Below are 23,926 nucleotides of genomic sequence, written 5' to 3' on the forward strand. Positions count from 1 at the left end.
CTCTGAAAGTGTTCCAGTGTTCAAGTTCTGGTTATGTCCTGGTCCTTTGGTTTCATTGGGGGCAGCTGGAGACTTTGGTTTTGGGTGCAGCTGGGGGTCAAAATTCTGTCCTCTGCACATGCCTCGGCCCGCATGACTTGTGGTTTGGTCTGTTGTCTCTGAAAAGCAACTCAGTATCTTTTTAAACAGAATAGGACCATTTTGACTAGGTTCTGCAGTAATAAATGTCCTCTTTTTGTTGTTCACTCCTCAAGTCTTATGGGAAATAGGGCAACCGGGTCCGACTTCAATTAAGATGGATCATTAGCTTCAAGATGGAGTCAGATTTGTCTGCCCATTGTGCCTCTCTCATCCGGCTCTTACACCCTCATGTACCCGCCCCTTCCATGATGGTTCCTGAGCCTTAAAGGGGGCATTCTGTTCAATTTATAATCAGAGACCATATAAACCATAGTAGACAGCAGCAGCTGATAACAGCTGTACCCTGGGCAAGACTGCTGTGAACCGTGTGAGCAAGGTACCAGGCCGTTATCCCAAGGGGCATTTGCCGGCTTCCAAAGTCAATCTTAATTCTTTAAAACTTTCTGGTCATATCCAAGTCTATGCATATCTCTCTCAAACATGACGATCGAGTCAAAAACCTTAGTAATAAAACCAGTTTCTAATTATACCCAGAAGACATCTTCCAAGCCAACAACCCACTTTCTCTCACTTGAAAATGAGACTTCCGTAGGTCAGCCATGCCCGGTCAGCCCCAAGCACTGCAGGTCTGTCCCTGGAACAATCAATCCAGGCAACTGCTTGGATGGAACCTGGAGAGACCACCCTGTCAGGCGTTGTCGAACCACAGGCAGAAAGCACACTCGAGGCAAAGTCCCATCTAAGTCACCATTTTTGTTACTGAACATAAAGAGTTGGTCCAACCAGCACTAGCAGAACCAAACACTAAACAGTGGTAATTGCAGTGGAGAAATCAGGGTCACTTTTTCGGCAGAGTGCTAAGCAAGGAGAATGGGAAAGCTATGGCTCAAGAGCCCAAACTCTGCTATTTATCCCATTTAAATATTTCTCTTTTTTTTTGCTTCAACTGTAATATTTTCAAGTTTAAATTTTGAAATTATTTTTTCTTATACCATCCGACTTGTTTCATGGATGTGGTATGCTCTCATCCCACTTACTCATACTTTTATTTTCTATGGGAGACTATCCTGTTACCCTTAATAAGCCATAAGTTGCACATTTACCTTCTGGAAATCGGTTTACATCAGATTTTTAAAGATTTTTCAGATTTTTATGAAGATATTTTTCCTGTTTGGGTAAAAGTAGAAAGAATCTACTTTTCAGCTCTGACAAAGCATTTCAAGATAATGAAAATCAAGCAGGATTATTGAGAGAAAGATAACCTAAATAAAAACCAGTTCTCTGTATATAGCATCAATGAAACAAATCTCTGGACATAGGTAGGTGTCATTAGATGTGACCAGGGCTAGTTTCCTGCATGTGTGAACTTTGCATGGGGCCCTGCTGTGGCGCTTGGTGCAATGCTCCGCTGTTGCTGTCTGAAATTCTCAATCATTTTACATTTGAGCTTGTGCTGTTTAAGTCAGGTCAGATGGGACAATGGACCATGTGTGTGAGCAAGGGAGATATGCTGGTGTCTGCACAGAGATGTGCGGGCCCAGGCCCACAGGCACGGAGACAGTGGGCAGCATAATTGCCATTCCTGGGGCAGTGAGGGGTGACATGGCTCCTGGGCCCAGGTTGGCGGTGGCAGCGGTGGCTGGGACATGAAGGATATGAAAACTCTAACCCCTTGTCCATCCATTTCTAACTGCCTGTGAGCAGTTCCCCCAAGTTGGCCCAGAGTCAGCAGAACAGTTTCATGTCTCCCTTTGTGTGCCACATGTCACTATGCTGTGACTTCTGCCTCTATGCCTCTAATGAAACTAAGGAGAGAGAAGAGACATGTGAGAGCAAAAGAGGAAATGAAGACAACGCGGAGCTTCTGGCTGAGATGTCCGTGCATGTGTGGTACCAGTGGGAGACAATGAATCTGGAAAGAGGACTGGGCCTGGGAAGGGGAACAACCAGTCAACTGTGTTGTGTAATAGCTGCTGAAATGACCTTGGAGGAGAAGCCGACCAACACATGGCAAAGAAGGGGAGCGGGAAGAACCAGGATGGTGATCCAAGTGAGGAGAGGGGAGAGAGGCTGAAACTCTGGAAGAGAACAACTGTTTTCTGCTGAAAGGGGGGGAGGATGCTGATGAGACCCCAGAAAGAGGCATGAGGAAGAACAGTGCAGCGCATGTAAGAGTGGAGCCACACGCCCCCCAGGCCCAGCCTCCCCCAGAGAGAAGGCAGACCACAGGATCTAAGGAGTATTTTAATTGAAAACTGCAGCAGACAGGGGATAAAAGCTGTGCTAAACCTCGGGACAGAGGGAAGCCCTGATAGGGCAGCACAGTGGGAAGTGGGCAAGGAGAACCAGGGGCACCAATGTGACTGTAGGTCCAGGATTGAAGAGGTACAACTGCTGCTGGGGGAGGGTGGTGGTGGTGGAGCTCTCTTCAAGCTGCAAAAGAGAGCAGAATCAGAGGGGATTCCCCAGCAGGGGCCAGGCCCCAGCCCTTCCAGACCAAGACTGTGTGAAGGGGGTTGGAATATGTACCACTCACTTCAAAGGATCTGGAACTTGTCGATGAGGCACTGCATGGCCACTGAAACAGACAAAGCATAACCAGACACTCCAGACACAGGGATACAGAACCCCCACCCCTCAGCCCCATGGGGCAGGCCTAACCCCTATGCAAACCTGGCAGTATCCAGCCCTGGGACTGACCCACCCACCAGTCACTCGAGTTAAAGGTAGACATGTTTTCTAAATGAAGAGACATGGATGAGCAGTTCTACAACTCTGGTGTGTATCAGAATCATTCAAAACCTGTGATAATATGTACATTCCCTGCCAAGCAGCAGTTAAAGAGAAAAGAAATGTGGTGTCTACCAATGAACTAAAATAAGATGTCTCGAACTTGTTGGCAAAGTGGCAAAGTGTGGTTCAAACACTGTATTTCTACATGGAGACAGATGGCAGATAGATGAGAGAGAGGAAGAAAGAGAGTGGGGTAGAAGGAGAGAGAGAGAGAGAGAGCGAGAGAGCGAGAGAGCGAGAGAGCGAGAACGAGAGCGAGAGCGAGAGCGAGAGAGAGAGAGAGAGAGAGAGAGAGAGAGAGACAGAGAGACAGAGATGCAAAGAAGGCTCCAGGGCCAGGCCTGCCAGAGTCTCCCTCCCACAGGAATGTTGAACCCTGGGAAGCCGCCTACACCCCAAGCCCCACCCCACCCCACATTTCTGCACTAAGATGCCCTGGTCTTCCCCTGTCCCAGCCAGACGTTGACCATACCAAGTTGATCTTTAAGGTTGTCGATTTCTCTCTGCAGCACAGGACACTAACTCAGCAGACAGGGCAGAAAGAAGTTATTAGTATATTCTTGTGTCCTTTCTCTCATCCCCCTTCCCTCCCTGGCATCTACCCCACATCCCAAAGCATAGTGGCTAGGCTGAAATGGGACCTTCAGTGGGAAGGAGGTAGCCTTTCTCCACGGGCGTGGGAGGGGCAATGTAAGCCCGCTAACCTAGATGCAGACCCTGCTATCTAGACTAGAGAGCATTACTTGAGGGCAGCACTGTGTTCCAGGTGGTGGCTGCTTCCTTTCCTGTCGTCCTGGATGGAGAAGTGGTCCCCGGTCACCTGAAAGAGAACATAAAATCCAGTTCCCAAGCCCAGGAGAGAGGCAAGAAGGGCCTTGCAGGATATCCAGTGGACAAGTTGCCCCTGCTCTGTCCAGCAGTTCTGCCCTTCCCTCCAGGCCAGCTTTCACAGGAGCCATGGCTTCAGGCCATCTCCTGCGGGAGAACTGTCTGGGTAGGTGGAGAGGTCTGGGAGCAAACCTGAGGTCCCGAAAGTTCGAGGGCCAGAGTCTTCCCTCTGCATCCCCCTCTCCATAAGCCCAACCTTCTAGACTCACCTGAGGGTGGGGGCACTCTGGGCTTGACTCCTCCCCGGGCCATGGCCAAAAGCTGTGGGTTTCCTGGAACTTGAGAGGATTGGATCTTGGAGTCCTTACTGTTGTATTCTCCACGATACATGGACAGGCGAGATGGCCCTGGCCTGTTTGCTAGAAACTAAAACACACATTTCTGACTGACTAAGGGTGTGGTGTGTGTGTGTGTGTGTGTGTGTGTGTGTGTGTGTGTGTGTGTGTGTCTGTAGGGGCTGGGATGAAGCAGGGCATACATGAGAAGTAAAAAGCTAACCTCTTAGCCCCCTCCTCCCCATTCCTTTTCCAACCCCCTTTCTGGGAAAGAGGCCAAAAACAGCACTTGGCCCATATTAAGCATTTGATCCTATTAAAATGACTCCAACTTGACATCCTAATGACAACCTCAAAGAACAGAAGGAGCAGGTGAAATAGTGTTTGTGTTGGGGGTATGGATGGGGAAGGGAAGGAGGGAGATGGCATACTCACTTGGCCCTTCAGGGCTGGCTCTTTATTTGGTTTGGTATCTTCTTGGACCGCCAGTCCACCATCCCTTTTCCTACTCACCACAGGTTTCTTCCTGGTGTTGTGCTTGGGCTGTTGGGGCCCCAAAGGGACCAGAGAATATTTCACAGCGTTCCCAAGCCCTGGAGGGCCAGATATTGGAGGGAATGTGGCTGGTGCCAGGGGACCTCTGGAGAGATAGGCCTGGAATTTTCTCTCGGGAACAACTTTCGAGACACTGCCACCTAGAAATTTCTTTTCCTGAGGTGCCTTCTTCCCAGGTGTGGCCTGAGGCAGGTGGCTGAGCCTTTCCTCTCTCTTCCCACTTGACATTTTCTTAGCTGATGACTCCTTGGGAGAAGAAATGTCTAACTCCCCAACAAACTGCCTTTGTGTGGTTGCAGTTAATGCACAAGGAACGGTGGACAGGAAAGCACCTGGCTCATCAAGGACGGCCTGTCTGGACATGTCTTCAGAATCGTCCAAGCCACTGGATTTGACTTGGTTTCTTCCTTTGAAGACAATGGCTACCTTAATGGGCGGTGTCTCAGGGAACTCATCTGAGGACAGGTCAGAGGGCTCTGGGTCTGAGGGCGGCAGGGCCCGGGAAGTCGTTCCCTGGAAAGCCACAGTGATATTCACATCCATTTCAGTCACTCCCTTTTAGTTTCCCCAGTCCCGACCTTCCCGAGGCCCCTCACCCAGGCCTCTTTACCCCTACCCTCTTGGGTAGAGGGGCCCCCCACTCATCTACCCATGTGACCCTGCCCTCTCCATCTTAGAGTCCCTTCATCCAGGCCACCCTCCACCCAGACTGCCATCATCCCTGCCACCCCCTGGGGACCTGCTTAGCCATACCAATGTCACCTCCACCAGCCCAGGGCCCCCCACTTAGGGTGTTCTCCCCTCCTGCCCCTTCAAGACCCCAAGACCCCCCACCCACCGAGACCGTTCTCCTCCCCACCACCGCCTTCCCTATGGCTTGGGCCAAGGCCCTCTCCGGAACAGACACCTACCTCATCATTGTCCCGGGAGCTCATGTCTCAAGTGAGTCTCGGCAGCCAGATGGGTAAGACCCACCCTTCACGGCCTGCGGACCTCGAAGCCACCGGGTGGGGGTGGAGTTCCGTAAACCTAACTGCAGTGCGTACACGTGCCACAGCCCACCAATCAATCAGCGGGGCACTACTGGCTAGCCCTTTGAGGACTCCCACCAATGAGGGCCAAGGTCGCACGGTTGCCAGGAGATCAGCTGTCCAAGAGGTGGTGGGGGAGAGGGGAGCTGAATTCCAGGTTCCAAGGCTGTGGCCCCGCGTGTTCTGGTTCCTCCGCCTCTGAGCCTCAGTTTCTCTTCTCTAAAACTTGGAAGTAACAGCTCCTCCTTCCTGGACTTGTGAGGGCTAAATGCAACGATGAATGTGAAACATTCTAGGGCTGAAAATAGTTGCAAGCCTGTATTTCCAAAGGAGACTAACATCGCACTAGGCAAAGGGGCAGAGGGTGCAAACAGGCAATAAACAGGGTTGGAATGCTTCTCGGTGAAGGGTCACACAGGTGTCAAAAATAATATAAACGGAGCCACTTAAAAATGGCGCTGCCACCCCAGCGGAACTGCCTTGCACGTCTTACGTCTCAAACCTTTGGAATGTTAAAACAGGGCAAAATAACTTTTGGACCAGGCCTAAAGCAACATTTTGCCCCAAAGAACGGTTTGCTTACATAACAAGCAGCAGATATTATGACCACTGGACTGATGGCTACTGGACCGAAAATTTTTTAAAAAAATGTTTAGTATAAACATCCTTACATTATGTTATCTGCCCAAGAGAAATGCCTTCCCTCTACGGATGTCATTGTTCCCCTTCCCTCTCACATAAATACCCTCAACCTTTGTCTCCTAATGGGAGGACTGTTTGGGCTTCTGCCTCAATCAGTGCTTTCCTCAATAGCTATTCTTTTGATCTCAAATAAATGCTTGTTGCCTCTCACTTTGAAAGGCCTTTTCTGTTCAGGTCAATACGGGAAATAGTTTCAGCTTTGCAGGTCATGTGATCCTTTGCAACTCCTGGACTCTGCAGTTGTGGTGGAGAAAGCTGCCCTAACCAGTATGCTGGCTACATTCGGGCCACAGGCCATAGTTTATTGATCCCTGAATTTATTCAAAAGGGAGTTCCGCTAATGCTCACCATCAGTAATCAGGAGATGCAAACTAAAACCACAAACCATTTTTCACTCATCAGATTTGCAAAACTTTCCAAAGCTATGAGGAATCCCAGTGGTTTTGCGCACCACTGGTGGGCATGTAAATTGGGACAGCCACTTGGCAGAGTAATCCGGCAGAATCCATGACACTATACAACAAATTATACAGCACTCACTCAGGTTTCTGGCACTTTTGTAAATGTTGTAGATAAATATTAGTAACTAAACCCTGAAACAATCCTATGATTGACGTGTGGACTTTCATCTCCATCTACAGGTGAGGAAACAGGCACAGAGAGGGCCTACAGCTTGCCCGGGGTCATTTAGCTTGTGGGTCATACCAGCAGCAGGATTGAATCAAGGCACTGTGGCTCCAAAGCCCAGGCTTGAACTGAAGGTATTACAACTTAAAATGCCTGCTCTCTCTATGACCCAGCAGATTCACTGCCGGGTAAATCTCCTAGAGAAACGTTGGTAAACGATATGTATAAGGACCCATGCCCAAGGGTGTTGGTGATGAAATAAACTGGGAACAATCTAATATCCCATCAGTATGGACATGGATAAATAAATGCCAAGGGGCATATTCATTCAGGAGATTAAAATGCAGCAGTGAAAAAGAATGAATGAGGCTGTATTAGCTAGATTTCAAAAGCATCGTGATGACTGTAAAGCAAGGTGCAAAATTAGACAGAGAGTAAGCTACAATTTGTAAATAAAAAATCCCCCCCCACACACACACAAGCCCTGTATGTTGTCCGTGGATACATATGTGTAAGCAAACATATTTTTTTTAAAGGTCTGGAAGGACACACACCAGACATCTAACTAACACTGGCTGGGAGACAACAGGGGATGGAGTGGGGGTAACGATGCCAATTGTTTGCCATATTTTCCCTGAACTTACTGGTCCCAAATTTCCCGGAGCTAAGTGCCCTGACATCAGGAGTGGCACCTTCCTGAGTTTCTCTAAGGCCTCTGACTGTTAGAATGTCCCATCTGCAACAGGCCTCCACTCATTACATGCTTCCCTTCCACTCTTTTCCCTTCAAACTTCTCTGTCTTCCATTGCCTCTCCCCAGCACATCCTGTTCTGGATGAATGGAAGCCTGGAGTGTAGGAACACCACTTACCCACAGGAACTTGTGTCTGACTTCCCTGAGCCTGCTCCTAGAAGCCTGTGCTGCTGGAGTTGGATACCCAGCACAGCAGATTGAATGCACCATAAATTTGCACTTTCCCATCTCAGACAGGCCCTCATCGGCCCTGGCCATCTCTGGTTAACTCCCCATCTCCCAGCCTCCCAATGATTTTGATGCCAGAGGTATCGAAAGGGATAATGAAAGATATAGCACAGTCTCATATACCCAGCACTCATCTTAAAAATATTACTGATCGAGTTGAAGCCTCTCACTGGTCCCCTTCCTTCTCTCCATCCCTCTCTCACGGAGAGAATCCAAGGGCTGTTTGACACCTCCTCTGCTCTTTCCATGCCTGGGACTCTGCTGCCCTCCTCTTGTCTCCCTCAGCAGAAGACCTTGCTCTTAAAAGCAAGGGTTGCAGATTCGCCATCGTCCTGGTACCCAACCATCTTCCTGGTACCCAACACTCACCCCTGCTATCCTGTGCTTTTCTACCCCAGGCCCGTCCTTTCACCTTGCCTTTGGTCCCATCTCCTGCTGCCTCCAATACTGACTGCCCTTCCCACTCCTGTTCAACTGGGTCCTTCCTATGTTTTCTCTCCTTTAAGACAAAAGTGGTTTTGTAATTTTTACTTTAGAAGTGACGTGCGCTACATGGAAAAAAATGCAAATAGTGCACAGAAGTATACAATAAAAAGTAAGTCTCCCTCTTAAACTTGACTTCCAATCCTCCTCCCCAGATCATTAACCAGATTTCTACATGTCCTTCTAAAGCTATTACATGCAGATACAAACACGTAAAAGTAGATCTTTTTTCTGTCTCGCAGCAGCAAAAGTGTAGCAGACTGTATTCACTGTACTGCATGTACCTTGCTTTTTACACAATATATCTTAGAGATTGTCTCATAACATAACATGTGGATCTAATGAATTATTCATCATATCTATTCCGTCGAGGACACGCCTGCCATTTCAGGATGGAAGGGGCCCAGTGTAGTAGACTAGCACTGAGTGCCCAGTTGGTGTCTTCAAAACATAGTGTTTCATCGGGGGTTAGCATCGGTCCCTGTCTCTGGCACGTTGGACATCCAGAGGCAGCAGTACGTGGATCAGCCTTGGTAAGTGGGAGTCTTTACTCTTGGGCCCCCATCTGGTCTTCAAGGGCCACTGGTGCATGGGCCCATCAGGATAGTTTGGGGTCGCCCATGACAAAGGATGGCTAACATCACCTGGCCAAATCAGTTTGTCTCCTTGCTTGTTCAGTGCCTCTTCCATGGTGGAAGCTTTCCGCTCAGTGCTTGCTCACAATTCAAGACCTTCATGTTTCATGCCCACTACCAGCGATCAATCCACAAGCCTCCACTCCAGACCTCTTTCGTGTCCTGAATCTCCCTGTCCCTTCCCATCAGGCCTCTGACCAAATGATCAAGACACTGGACGCTGCCCACATATATTATGTTAATATAGATAACATATATAAATTAAATAGATATAATTTATATGTGTTAATATAATACATAATATTAGGTTGGTGCAAAAGTTCTTGAGGTTTTTGCAATTATTTTTAACCACTTAAACCGCAATTACTTTGCACCAACCTAATAATATAATAATACGTATTACATATATACATATAGCTGAGTTTTACTTATACATGTATCTGTAAAATATATTACAGAGGTGCTATAACATATTACTGCAAATTCAGTGGCTTCAAACAATAGAAATTCATCCCCTCCCAGTGCTGGAGACCAGAAGTCTGAAATCAAGGTGCCTGCAGGAGCATGCAAGGTGCGTGCTCCCTCCAAAGCTCTAGAGGAGGACCCTTCCTGCCTCTTCCAATTTCTGAAAGCCCCAGGTGTCCCTGAGCTTGTGGCTGTACCACTGCCATCCTTGCCTCCACTTTCACACGGCCTTCTCCTCTGTGTGTGTGGCTTCTCCTCTTCTGTATTTTGTAAGGACACTTATCATTGGATTTAGACCCCACACGGGTAATCGGGGAGGACCTTATCTTGACATCTTTGCCTTAATAACATCAGCAAAGACCCTATTTCCAAATAAGTTTCCATTCATAGGTTTTGGGAGACATTACCTTTTCGGAGACCATCATTCAAGTCAGATAGATTAGATGAATGATAGATAAGTGATAGATAGACACATAGATGATAGATAGATAGATAACAGATGATAGATACATAGATAGATAATAGATAGGTAGATAGCTAATTGATAGATAGATAATAGGTAGATAAATAGATGACAGGTAGATAGATTGATAATAGGTAGATAGATAGATAATTGATACATAGATGATAGATAGATAATAGATAAATAATAGATAGATGGATAGATTATAGATAGGTAGTAGATAATAGAAAGATAGATACATAGATACATAGATAGATGATAAATACGTAGGTACATAGATATTCCCACCCACAGCCACTTCTCGTTTTCCACTAAGTGGGTGATGAGGTTCACAACTTGCTGTTCTGCCTATTCAGAAGATCTTCCCTCCCCATTGTCTTTGAGGGTCACTCTGGGTGTGGCTAGAATGCAGCTGCTTTCCACTCGGTGCTTGTACCCAAATACTGAGCCAAACTATCCACAAACCAAGCTTGGATGTTTCCCTCCTCCTCCAGATGGTCATATTATCTTTGATTCACTATCTTGACCAAGTTGGGCAGGGTGCCGTTTCAGGGCTTCTACTTGGCCTTCCCCCCTGTGATAGCTCTTACCCCATAGGCCAAGGACCCAGTGTGACCAACTGCCGAGTGTGTCGATTTCCATTATACACTTGGGGACTGGGGAAATTACCACAGGGTGTATACACTGAGCCCCCTATGAGTCAGACTCCACATATTACTTGACCCCATCAGCACCCCCTCTAATTGGGGACCATGGTGACACTTTGTGTCTCTGGGCAGAAATGTCAACTCAGTCCCTGTGCCCAATAGTCCTCTAAATGTCTAGGTAGAGCCCCTTCTCCCCAGTGTACAATCACCTGAGTCAATGGCCATAGGTCCCTTTGGTGGAGGACTGGGAATAGGATCGTCATACTGTATGTTTGTCACAGCGTTGCAAGGTCCTTCCTCCTGGGGACCTGGACATACCGCTTCAGTCATTGGGTTTTGGGTCTAAACATTGGCTCAGGGCTGGGAACTGAGCCAGGGATAGGGACTTTATATAGCGGTGGCTGCTCCTCTATTTTTGACTTCTTTGGATGATATATATCAAGAAGCATGTTCACTGGCTGCCCATCTGTTTTGTCCCTGGGGATGCCATGCTCTATGAATCATCTCCACAACTCCCTGTGGATCGAGCCCGTTCAGTTAGTCCTCCCTCCTTGTCAGTCATTATGGTAACAGCAGCATCCTGACTTTTGGTCGGTATGTGCTGCCACCCGGCCTTGATTATGCCAGGGGCCCGAAATTTTGATATATCATAGCACAGGGCCCAGCCCTGGTGACCACCTTTCTTATGGTGCCCTCTCACTTGCTCAGTCCCGACATCCCTCCTGAAGCAGGTGTCCTCTTTCCTCCCTGTGAGAATTACCTATTCCAGCCAGGTGATTGGCTATTTAACACTACCTATTGGATGGTCAGCCAGGAGACAGAGGGGGATGGTTCACTCAACACCCACAAATATTGGGCAGGCATTAGAAAGAATAAGCCAGAGTTATGACAATCGATTTGGAGAGATGTATCCTGGTTACTAAATGAGGAAAAATGATGCCCCAAATGTCTATAATGTGAACTCAATTTTGTGAAACACAAATGACCAAAGATACCTACATATTTCCATCAGTGTAGATATAGACGATGTCTGTATTTTGTTATATTGAAGGGTGTGAACTAGGTTGCTAACATAGGTTCCCTGAGGGTGAGGTTGGAGGGGAGATAATGGAGGTGGAATGGAAGTGCGTAGGATGGTGGGGAAAGGAGGAGCCAAGACAAAAAAGAAACTAAAAACTCTGCATTGTACTGCCAGGATGTTTAATACTACCACACTTCCGTGGGGGTTTTTTATGCAAAAGGAAAGTAAATTAATATTTCCACTCCCCCAGAAGAATGTAAATCATAGTGCATTTAACCCCTCTCTACCAGGAACACTCAGATTAAGCACAAAATATTGGTAAGAACATAGAAGACTTAAACAATTATTTGAAAGACTTTTAAAGACCCTGCACCCACTGCACGGAGAATATAGGTTTGGTGTTTTTTTTTCCCGAAGTACGCAGAGGACAATTATAAAAATGGACCCCATACTAGGTCACAAAAGAAGTTTCAACAAATGTTAAAGAAGCAACATCATACAGACTATGTTCTCTGACCATTATACAATTCAATTTGAAACAACTTTAAAATGATAGTTCAAAGTTAAACACACGTATGTTTAGAGCCTTAAAAAGCACTTCTGAATAACTCATTGGTAAAAGAGTCAATAATTGTAGTCACTGTGAAATATTTGAAACTGATTGGCAATCTATATACTACTACAAAACTTACAGGAGGCAATGGTCTCAGAGAGAAAATTGTAGCCTTAAATGCATGTGTTTAAAATCAAGAAAGACGAGAACAAGGGAAATACCAAATCACAGATAGAACACCAGAATACCTAACAACGGCTGCCGGCAAGATCTACCAGTGGATGCTAAAATTAGTGAGTGCAACTTTAAGGAGAAATGGAAGAGTTGCATAGCCCCAAATGTCTCCCCTGAAATGTTTGTTAATTATTCTAGTCATTTGAACATATGTCCACAAATGCTTTCAGACTACCCTCTCTGGGACATGGAGCTCAGTTTTCCTCCCTTTGAAGGTGGGCTGGACTTAGTTACTCCCTGGTAAGCATGTGTTGAAAGGAACAATAGTAACTTTACAGTGGTTTATCTATATGCACTGATGTGTAGACAAAACCCGTGGGAGAATAAATAGCAACGTACTGTCAGTGTCTTCTGATGATGGAAATGTGCTGGATGCTCCAGGCTCCTTCCAGTGTGCCTTCCCAGACTCCTTTGCAGGGGCTTTGCAGATGTGACTTAGGTTCCTTTAATCAGATGCACTCAAACAAGACTTTAATTTGAGACTGAGTTAACTGGGAGAGAGTCAAGGTGTGGGCCATGTGGCTGGTTAAGATCCTAACAGACCAGCTGGTTGTGGTGCTGGCAGCTGCCTTGTTGCAGCACAACCAGCATCTCACCTTGATAGCCTGAGTCTGGTTGGTAATTTGTTTCTGGAAGAGCAGCCTGGAGTCCATTTCGTCAGTTCTCCCAACAATCAGATTAGCTTACGTAGTGCCTCTGTAATGAACTTCTTTGTCTCTAAACTCACCAAAATGGATTTTTCCCCCAATGCTGCTAAATCCACAAAAATGATGGTTATTTTTTTCCCTATTTCTCTTTGGTTATTTCTCTACCATGATTGAAATGTGTTGTATTACTTATGGTTTCTTCTGGGCAAAAGTAATGCGCTAATTTGGTCCTAGGCCTTAGGAAGTATCATGGTCATCCTAACTACTCTGCTGTAATTTATAATCAATAAACCTCCAGATGTGCAGCTCCATTTGGGTATTTGCTATCACCTTAAATGCCACTTGAGCAATGTCAAACTCATCAATATGCCCTACCTCCCTCTAAGTCGATGCCATTTTCGACTTTGCTGTCTATCAGTGTCTGGCACATATTAGGTGTTCACCAAAGGTGAAATCCCTACTCCAACTTACCTTCCATATCCCTTCAGTCAAAAAAGCTCTGTTAACATGTCCATTTAGTTGAAGAAGCATTTACAGACACCTGTTGTAGAGCAGGCACTGAGGAGGACATTCCTTTACAAAATCTCTCCCACCCATCCCTTCTCCATTCCCATGTTTTTGGAGTTCAAGAACTCATTACCTCACATAAAGACTCACTACCAGCAACCTCCCAGACACAGTCCCTGCCTTCAAAGGGTTCACTATCTGATGGGAGTGACAGAAAAGGAAACAATTTTAATAAGATGTGACATCAAGTATATTTGGGGAAGGGGGTTCAAGGTCTCCTACAAGACCACCCAGGAAGGGTATCTAACCAATTCTAATCAGGGAAGAAGTGACATCTCAGATTCCTGAGATTCCTGTCTCGTGGAGAAGAAGTAAGAACTAGCCAGTCTGTTCCTTCTACAGACAGTCGGAGAGGAGGAGGAGAGAGACAGGAAACAAAGGCGAATTCATTAGTCTCTGCTCACCATCCATGGGGTGCGAAAACCCAACCACCCCAATCTCAGATGAGGAGAAGTAGGCAGAAGGAGGCACCAACCTGGAAAGGACTAGCTCGATTCACAACAAGCTCATCTCAGTCACCACAGGCAGATGCCTGTGGTTAGAGCAGCACTGCTCAAAGTGGGGTCCGTGGACCAGCAGCATCAGCATCCTCTGGGGCTTGGTAGAGATGCAGACTCTCAGGTCCCACCCCAGGCCTCCTGAGTCAAGATCTCTGTGGGTCGAGCCTGCAGTGTGTGGGGGCATGTTCTGATGCCTCTAAAGTTTGGGAATCACTGGCTTTTAATAGTGCTTACTCATTTTCCTTTCCTGGTGGCATTCAACTTTTGTCCTAAAGCAAGAATGAGAGAAGCAACAGACGTAGACGGCTTCTCAGATTATTATGAAACATTGCAGGGTTCCAACGTCAGAATAAGACAGAAAAGTATTCACCCCAGTCCTAGAGAAACCAGCCTGCCCCCCTACCCCTCTTCTTTACACCCCAAGTCTTCCGACAGCCAGGTCTTGTCAAGGAAATGAGCCCTCTTTGCTGTTCCCCACGGCTGTTCAGCCACATCTTCATCATGTGACTCCAGTTCCTCACATTTCTCACTTTCACTTCCCACATGAAGGCTTTCATGCCTTCATGACATTGGATTTTAAAAATAGTGAGAGGTCCCAGAAGTGGTTTCCATCTTTGCCCCTGGGACCCAGCAGTGAGTTGCTCATAGTGGAGGCTGGGAAGTGAATTCACTTTCCTATGAGGCACTCCGGGATGGCTTGTAATATCCATTTGCTGTGTTCCAGTCTCAGAGAGGACAAAAGAGAGGGCTGAGGCCAGTTCTAGTTACAGCCTCAAAGGCCGTATCCAAGCTTCTGTCTACCTCTTCAGTGCACTTCAAACAGTTTTACTCACTTTCTTCCAAAAGACTTTTGTGAAACTATGTCTCTCTCTCTCTCTCTCTCTCTCTCTCTCTCTCTCTCTCTCTCTCTCTCTCTCTCTCTCTCTCTCACACACACACACACACACACACACATTTTTAAACTAGTAATTGAAATTTTCGATAGGTCTAAATAGTTGCAAAGACATAATGTCTGACAATGTTTTAAAACTACCCCTGCCTGTCTATTCCTTGGGGAAACTTCATTTACGAGTGCAAGAGTTTACACATTAATAGAGGACCAAACAGAGACTTGAAGCAGATGAGAATCGAGCACTAGTCTGCTTAGAATGGAAACTGAGGGCAGGACTTGACTGAAGGATGGACTTGAGCTGGAGCCACACAGACCACATTTCCTCTTTGATCATCCCAAATCCCATGCAAAACGATGAATGAAGTCTCACACATAGCACACATGTAGCAACAAAAGCATGAAAAAGATTAAACGACTTATAAGATAGATTATGCCATTACAAACTGGAAACAAAGTCTAACCTGCTTCTCTCTAAATGTGTTATAGACACACTAATAATGTCAGTGAAGTGACTAAATACTAAACGTGGTCTTATCTGCCACATATATTATGGTGGAAGGCGAGTCACCTCTTCTTAATCCTTTTTCTAGAGATTTCTTAAATTCCACTTTCAACTTTTTGCACTAATTCACACAGGACACATTATCATTTACTATGTAACATTAAAGTTTCCAGTTAATAAACTGGTCACCAGTGAGATGAGAAGCCCAGGAGAAAACACCAACCTGCCGAGGAGGATAACAGAGGGGAAAGACGGAAGGAGGGTGGGTCCTGGATGATGTGGTTTCGCCACTATACTGATTGTGGAAACATCTACCTCCACACTTTCTGCTGTGAGACATAATTCAATGTCTTTGTTTAACTTCCATGAAAGAAAGAAGGAAGAAAGAAAAGGAGGGAGAGAGGGAAGGAGGGAGGGAGGGAGGGAGGAGAAGAGAAGGGACACAAGAGAAGAGAAACTGGTTACAAACTTTTGCAATGGATTCACCAAAAAATATTTCTTTTCCTGGAACAAAAATGGCTAAAAACTTGAGTTTTCTAAAGAGATTTGTGTGAATATGGCCTATGAAGATACACAAAGCTGAAGTATCTGGAATCATTTCCCGGCCTATAGTCTTTGGCAAGATCACAAAGTGCTCAAAAAGTCTTTGACCCTTTCAACCAGACTGTGGAGTTTGTCTTTAGAGTCTTCATGAACATCCAGTGTTAAGACAGGCACTTCTTGTAGATAATGAAAGTTACTTTTCAGTGCTCTATGAAGGAGCCAGCTTTCACGCTTGTAGTGAAGCTTCTCTAAATATTCAAGAGGAATGCCTTATTCTTCATTTCTTCTGCGTGCATATATTCTACTCAAACATTTCTATGGAGTATCTCAAAGGTAAATGATTCCATCCAGTTCAAGCCTTTGGCCAAACTGGTTATTCAAGCAGTCGTGCCAGTCTTGATAAATTGTCCACTCTACTTCATTCATGCAGTCAGTTTCATACAAATAAGATGCAGAAATAGACCTGCCACTACACACAGGTTGTTAAAAAAAAATGATACTGGTTTCTCGGCATCTTTGAGCTTGCCATTGAGAGAGGCGAGCTGAGCTCATATTCTACTGAAGCCGGCACATGACTGGAAGGTAAAAGACCACTGTTCAGGTTTCTCATACATCATCTGGAGAACATTTCCAACACTATTCTGAGACGTTGTCAGTACCTGAAATTCATCTGGAATACTTTGAACATTGCACCATCTGGCAACAGGTTCAGGAACCACACTTCCCAATCCTCGCAGACTTGTTTAAGGATATTCATGAGTGTTGACTTCCCTGCAGCGATGTTCCCCCTCTGATGGGAATTTCCTTGATGCAGGTCCCCTCAGAGTTGGCCATGGGAGACAGGCAGCTCCTCTTGGGTTGGGTGGCCATTCCTCATCTTGCAGTGTCCCTGAGCGCATTGGGCAGGGAGGGCTGGGATGTGGCCACAGGTTCCTGGGCTGCTGCTGTCACCGAACATGGCCTGACTACAGGCTGGACTCTGGCCCATTACAGGCTCTCTGGCCAGCTGGTCTCAGGATTTGATTTTGGTACATGGAGGCTTGGGTCAGCTGTCGGGGGTGGGAGGGTCTGTAGCGGGGCCGCCCCTATCTCATTGTGGTTTTGATTTACATTTCCCTAATTACTAGTGATGTTGAGCATCTTTTCATGTATCTGTTGGCCATTTGTATGTCTTTTTGCGAAAAGTGTCTGTTCAGATCATCTGCTCATTTTTTAATTGGATCATTTGTTTTTTTGTTGTTGAGTTGTATGAGCTTTTTATATATTTTGGATATTAGCCCCTTGTCAGAATTGGTATTTGCAAATATCTGCTCCCATTCCATTGGCGGCCTCTTTGTTTCGTTGATAGTTTCTTTTGCTGTGCAGAAGCTGTTTACTTTGATGTAATCCCATTAGTTGATTTTTTGCTTTTACTCCCTTTGACTTTGGGGTCAAGTTCACAAAAGCCTCTCTGAGACCAAGGTCCAAAAGTTCATTACCTGTGTTTTCTTGTATGCCTTTTATTATTTCAGGTCTTAATCCACTTTGAGTTAATTTTTGTATATGGTGTTAAATAGCAGTCTACTGTAATTCTTTTGCATGTGGCATTTGAATTTTTCCAGCACCAATATATGCAATTTTAGACAATCGGCTTTCCACTTTGAACACACCAGCACACACACACAGAGGTGGATTCTTATCTCATTCCTCACATCAAAATAAATCCCAGGTGGACCAAAGAATAAACACAGAAAAATGCAACACTAAAACTACTGGGAAAACACACAAGTGGATATCTTCTGGGAGTGTTGAAAATATGTCTGAGCTCAGGAATCCCAGAGGAGAATAATGATAAAGTGGCTACATAAAATCCAAAACGTATGTGTAACAACAGACAAATGGGAAAATACTCATCTCAGTCTGAAGGGGCTAATTTTGTTGAAGATTTTTTTAAGACAAAGCAAACAACCCAATAATATAAAACTTGGCTGTGAATGTGAAGAAGGAGGTTAACTGAAAAGAGATACAAAGGCAAATAAACACAGAAAAAGATGCTCAGCCTTGCTAATTTTTTCAAAAGACAAACTAGAACTGGCAAAAATGTGAAGAATTCGCATCAATTTGAGTGAGGGTGGGAGGCTAGAATCATTGTTATGTTCTGTTGAAGATGGTGTATATTGGAGCAGGTCTCTGCAGGGCAAGTTGGCAGCATTGTTCCAATTTAAAATTTGCACACCCAGCTCAACACTGTGGAGATGTGTGTGTGGGGGGGTCCAGATGGCCAGGGGAGAAAGTACTGACAGAAACAAAATAACAGGCAGGTCTCCCCGAGCAGCTATTTCTGTGTCTCAGTTGAAGGGCTTCCTGCTGGTCTCGCCCTGTGCACTGCAAAGAGAACAAGTCAAGTCTGTGGAACAGCCTGACAAGCTGCAGGGAACCTGCAGGTGTTTTAGCATTTCTCTCAAACCTGTGCTCAGCATCTGTCATGTTTGGAAATCCTTTCCTGGAGATAGACACTCAGGTCTGGATGACAAAGTCCTTCAATCTCGAGGCCATATTAGCACCTTTTGCTCCCTCAACTCAGTCAAAGCCTGAATGTTGCCACTGATTGCAGACTCCCAGGGTAGCCACTAGGTGGACACAGAGAAATGCTCCGTAAATGCTCTTTCCAGAATTGAGAGCTCATGCTCTACGGAGGAAGCGTGGAAAGAGTAAGTGGAAGAAAGATATTACATGCTGGCTGGTCAACCCTGTGTGTGTCATTTCCTCACGTTTGGGCTGTTTTTCCATGCCATGACTCTCCCTTCTCATTTCTTCTTATGGTGGCCTTGGGATGCGACCTGGCACGAGGGTGTGGTGGTAATGAGGCAGCTTTCACCATTAGATGACACCACAGTGGACGGTGAAGTGAGGAGTCAGGTCAAAGCAAGGTTTTCATTGGCTGCCGCATCTTGACATCGATGTCTTTCACATGCGTGAGCTGACACTTCACGTGTGCGTGTGCTGGCCGACACCCATATTCCCAACATCTCCTCCTACTGCTGTCATTGGGTGGCTCTTCTGACCTCTTAGTAGAGATTCGAGACAGAGAATCCTGAGATTGTTTTATAGCAGGAGGGTTTTGAAGTTACCCCACACCAGAACTGTCACCTGTGAATTTGGGAGCTGTTGGTAGCCATGTTTGCCACCATTCAGATAGGAGATGGCAGAGGAAACTTGTCTTCAGAGAAAAGCAAGAGTGAAGCACATCCACAGGGATAAAAGGTGGAGAGAGGGAGCTGAATCACCCAAAAGAGGGGCCACCCCACAGCTGTGGCCATGCACTCTACTTCCTTACCACACTGTGCAATGTGTACTCCCTCAACCAAATGAATGAGACCAGCCCGCATTTTGGGGGCATCTCTGTACTCACACTGGTCCATGTGCGTCTAGCATACAGGCTACCCTTCCCCACTAGGAATTAGATGGCCAGTTCAGGATTTCCTGCCCAGATGTCTCTTTTCCAAGACCCAGTTCTTTGCTCTCATGGCAGGCTCGCCAGTTGTTAGGACACATAGACCCAGGAAAGGTTGTGGGACTGAAAATCTACCCCCATATGCAGAGGACAGGGAAAGGCCAAAGAAAGAGGCTGGCCACTCCGCTCTGGTAATTTAGTTTATGAAAGGAAATTTACATGAGATGCAATTTTGGATGCCTGCAAGACAAAATGGATCCCTGCGCCACTTGACAGGTGGCAAAAAATTAAGTAGGATAAAGAGGGAGGGTGTAGTCACAGATATACGTACCTGAACAAGACAGGTACGGCAGTTACTTTGCATGCTTGACCAGGTCAGGACAATGGCCTGTTCCCGGAACCAGTACGTTGTGGGAGACAGGGGACAGACATTGGTTTATGTCAGAATGAACACTGATTACCATCAGACAAGTCTCCAAAGGGAGTCTGCAGGAACCAATCTTGTTATGGAATAGTCTCTCCTCCACTGTGAGGGAGGTGAGGCTGGAGCCCAAGACAATCGCATCACAGAGGTTCTTTAACTATCTTAGTGTGGCAACCAGTAGGTAGGTTGGGCACATTTCCCCTCAGGAAGTCACTCCATGGCAGTGCCCAGCCCTTTCTCTGGCATTGTCAAATGCAGCCAGCATCAGGTAGGAATAAAGACTCCGATAGACTTCTTCTTAGAAGGCTGGACTTCCACAGGTGCCGGGGGTGGGACAGGTGTGTCTCCTTTCTCCAGCTGTCACACAGCCCAACCTCACCTCCAGCCCTGGCCTTTCTCAATTAGTGGGTGCAATTCCCCAAGGAGCTCTGCTTTCCTATGCAGAGAGCTACAGGCTGACTGCCTTTAAAATAGTCTTGTTTGTACCCTCTGCATGAGAGCTACTGAAAATGAAGTTTACAAAATGATGGTGGTCCATGCAGGGGCTTGAATAATGTCCCCCCCAAATTCATATCCACCTGGAACCTACAGCAGTCCTAAGAAATGAATACTGTTTTCAATTTGACAATGCTCTGCAAACTGTTCCAGGCCTGTGATAAGTACAGAAATCGAGGGTATATTGAGACAGAGTTTATGTCTGCTGGACCTAATAATAATAATAATAATAATAATAATAATAATAATAAAATGTAAGTGTGAGGACAGAGCAAGGAAAGCAGTTTCCAGGCTCTCGGCCTCATGTGGAAAGGTGCTCGCTCAGGTAGTAAATGGCTATCAACTGTGATTGGATGGCCATCAGCTGTGGCTAGTTGGCCGTCAGCTGTAACCAGTGAGCCATTGGCCACTAATATAACTGATGTGGCTACGCTAGCAGCAAATGGGAGCTAGCAAGAAGATGGTGGCTGAGCTAGCAAGCGTGGATTGCAGTTAGCAAGTGGGGTTGGTTGGTTGGCAGAAAGCGGATGGCAAGTTGCAGATCGTGTGGCTTCTGCTTCCTGTGTCTCCAACCCAGCCGCCAGCGAGAATATAGTGGTATGACTCCCCTACCTATGGCTCCGTGGGTGTTCCTTTTTGGCCTCACCATGTCCTGCGTTCTTATGTGTGGAGCGGGAGCAGAGACCCTGTCCGGCGTGACAGTAAGCTTGTATTTGGTATGTATTTTCTTCAGTTAACTTCTTGACTAATTTTATTGTATTTTGCAAAATCATCGATCCATTAAAGATTGGAATTTTTTTTCAAAAAGAGAAAAAGAAAGATCCTTCACCAAAGAGGGTCGAAAAGCACTGCTCTAAACAAACAGCTGGCAGCAGCTCCTCAGAGTTTCTGGAAAGAAGCTGTTGCTATTTTCTGCTGAACTGCTCCCCCTTAAAATATATATTTCATTTGTCGTTTCAGGAGAATTCTGGAGAGAGTACCTAGATCCATGGCCTCAAATCACGATTTTTCCCAGACTTTCTAATTGTTTCTGTTTTGTTGTATCAAAGTTAAAACATCTTTATTCTTAATTATTCTGATACAGAAGTAATACAACTTCCAGACTCTGGGAAGGTGGCAGCAGTGGCAATTACATCATTTCTGACTCTTCCCAACCCTCCCCCACCTCCCAAGTAAAGAGAGACAGAGAAACTAAGATAGAACCCCCTCCCCAAATAAAAAGAAAAAAAAAAACCCAGGGAAATATCCACAAAATAACTAGGTGACAAGGTGTCCCCATAAACTTCGAAATCTGGACTGGCTGAGACCAAACCACCTCCAGCCCCAAGATCTCTGAAGTGAGGAGTGGGCAAGTTGCCTCTAGGGACCGCTCTAGCTCAAAGACTCCAGGTGCCCAAGTCAATAAAAACCAAAACAATCCTCCATGTAGCATGCAAGTGGCCAACAAACTGGAATCACAGTGATCATCTAGACTTATCCTCAGGATGGCTTTTCAGGTTTCACTGAACCCGCTTTGAGTCTCAGTGGCCCTGGGAGAAATGGTATGTCCCTAAGTGAGCTCCTGTCCTTTAGGTGACAACTCCCCTTCCATGGGACCCTTAACTCCTGTGGATTCTAGATTTGTTAGCTCTCCGGAATCTTTAGGAACCTTCTCTCTTCTGCTGAAAGGGAAGGATGCACAGGAAGAAATCGAAGGCTAAACCCAAGGCTTCCTACTTGTAACCTGGGTACTGCCAAGGCAAGAAATCAGCAAACATGTCCCCAAAGTCCGGGAAGCTGCCTTGCTCCCACACTCTAGACATAGACCAGCCAAAGTCCCTGTCCTGCCAGGCACTCCAACCCCCATTGTCCTGAGAGTCCTCATTCTCACCCTGACTCTCTCCTGTTTGCTCCTACCCTGTGACCTGGCCCACCCTGTACCCTTTGTTCTTCGCACTCTACACCCTCCCTGGATGATCATGACCTCAGCCATCCCCAATACATCAAAGATTCCCTGCTTACTCAACCATTTATTCAAGCATATACGAGGTCTGGCACTTAAGTTCGTGAACTTGTTGCAACGATGTTGCTAATCTTTTTTTATATCAGAGGGATTGTTCATTATGAATTTGTACCAACTGGACAAACAGGTAACCAAGTTTACTATTTGGAAGTGCTGAAAAGGCCGCATGTAAAAATTAGACGACCTGAACTTTTCGCCAACAATTCATGGCTCTTGCATCACAACAATGTACCTGCTCACATAGCACTATCTGTGAGGGAGTTTTTAGCCAGTAAACAAATAACTGTATCGTAACACCCTCCCCACTCACCTGACCTGGCCCCCAGTGACTTTTTTCTTTACCCGAAGATAAAGAAAATATTGAAAGGAAGACATTTTGATGGCATTCAGTACATCAAGGGTAATACGATGACAGCTCTGATGGCCATTCCAGAAAAAGAGTTCCAAAATTGCTTTAAAGGGTGGACTAGGTGCTGGCATTAGTGCAAATCTTCCCCAGGGGAGTACTTCCAAGGTGACCACAGTGATACTCAGCAATGATGTATGTAGTACTTTTTCTAGGATGAGTTCTCGAACTTAATTGTCTGACCTCGTATGTTATGCAGCTACTCAATTCCTGATGCTGTACTAACTGTAGAGAATGCAGAAATAAACAACAGGCATTTATTCAACAAACATTCATTGAAGCTTCTGACATGTGCCAACCACTCTTTGAGAGGTCAAATAAGACACTGTTATTGCCATCATGGAGCTCACAGGCTGTTGGGGTAGACTGAGAAATAATCAAAGAATTACAAGACTCAGTGGTGAGTAATATGGTTTGGGAGGCCCAGAGTGCTGTTGATACCTAAGGGAGGAACTAACTCAGGCCAGGCATCAGGGCAGATATCTGGAAGGAGGTGACACATAAGCTGGGGCCTCCCTGCAATTGAGAGGCTGAAACAGGAGAGGCAGCCACTAGTGCTGGTTACACTTCTTTCTCTCTGGGCATTGTGTTCACAGCCTTTTGACTGTGGGAATCCTGGGAGTTTAGGAGGATGGCAGATAAAGGTGGGACAATATAGCCAATGCATAGTCAAAAGTGTGTTGAATATCAACACGCCAGATGTGATATCCTACAGGAACTCCCTATAAGGTCAATGACCCTGCAGGTCCAGTCTCCTTTAAACCTATTTAGTAACATCAAGCTGAGCCCTCCACCCCCACCCTTAGACAACTCTTCAAAATGTAGACAGAAAGACTCTCATTAGCGTCTACGAAAAACAACTCCATGTGTAGACATTCCTCATGTTGGTTCATTTTTGTAATAACTCAAAAGTGACATCACAGTGAGCAGTTCTCCATTCTCAGTGCACATGAGGCAGAATTCAAGAAGCTCATAGAATGAAGACCAGGGCCAAGCCTGGCAAAGGAGGTCCTGGAAAGCT

General features: G+C 45.9%; 1 protein-coding gene and 1 pseudogene across 1 annotated transcript; both read right to left on the reverse strand.

Moving 5' to 3' along the window:
• Positions 1–2,678: 2,678 nt before the first annotated feature.
• On the reverse strand, positions 2,679–4,152 carry LOC148754698 (uncharacterized protein CXorf49-like). Its single transcript, XM_088794770.1, has 4 exons — positions 4,032–4,152; positions 3,678–3,754; positions 3,407–3,452; positions 2,679–2,719 (listed from the first exon to the last, which is right to left on the reverse strand). Exons 1-4 carry the CDS (start codon positions 4,150–4,152, stop codon positions 2,679–2,681), a joined length of 285 nt encoding a protein of 94 aa, XP_088650896.1.
• A 12,074-nt stretch (positions 4,153–16,226) lies between these two features.
• On the reverse strand, positions 16,227–17,015 carry LOC109439601 (deoxycytidine kinase pseudogene; annotated as a pseudogene).
• Between the last annotated feature and the right edge of the window lie 6,911 nt (positions 17,016–23,926).

Source organism: Rhinolophus sinicus, chromosome 18 (genome assembly GCF_057876585.1).
Source record: "Rhinolophus sinicus isolate RSI-liver-muscle chromosome 18, RSI-T2T, whole genome shotgun sequence".
NCBI classification, from domain to species: domain Eukaryota; kingdom Metazoa; phylum Chordata; class Mammalia; order Chiroptera; family Rhinolophidae; genus Rhinolophus; species Rhinolophus sinicus.

Excerpts from the sequence above, each read along its gene's own strand:
- LOC148754698 (XM_088794770.1), bottom strand. The coding sequence starts at position 4,152 with ATGTATCGTGGAGAATACAACAGTAAGGACTCCAAGATCCAATCCTCT. Across the intron at positions 3,755-4,031 it reads CAGAGTGCCCCCACCCTCAG|GTGACCGGGGACCACTTCTC; the intron begins GTGAGTCTAGAA and ends GTTCTCTTTCAG. Across the intron at positions 2,720-3,406 it reads CAACCTTAAAGATCAACTTG|TGGCCATGCAGTGCCTCATC; the intron begins GTATGGTCAACG and ends TGTCTGTTTCAG.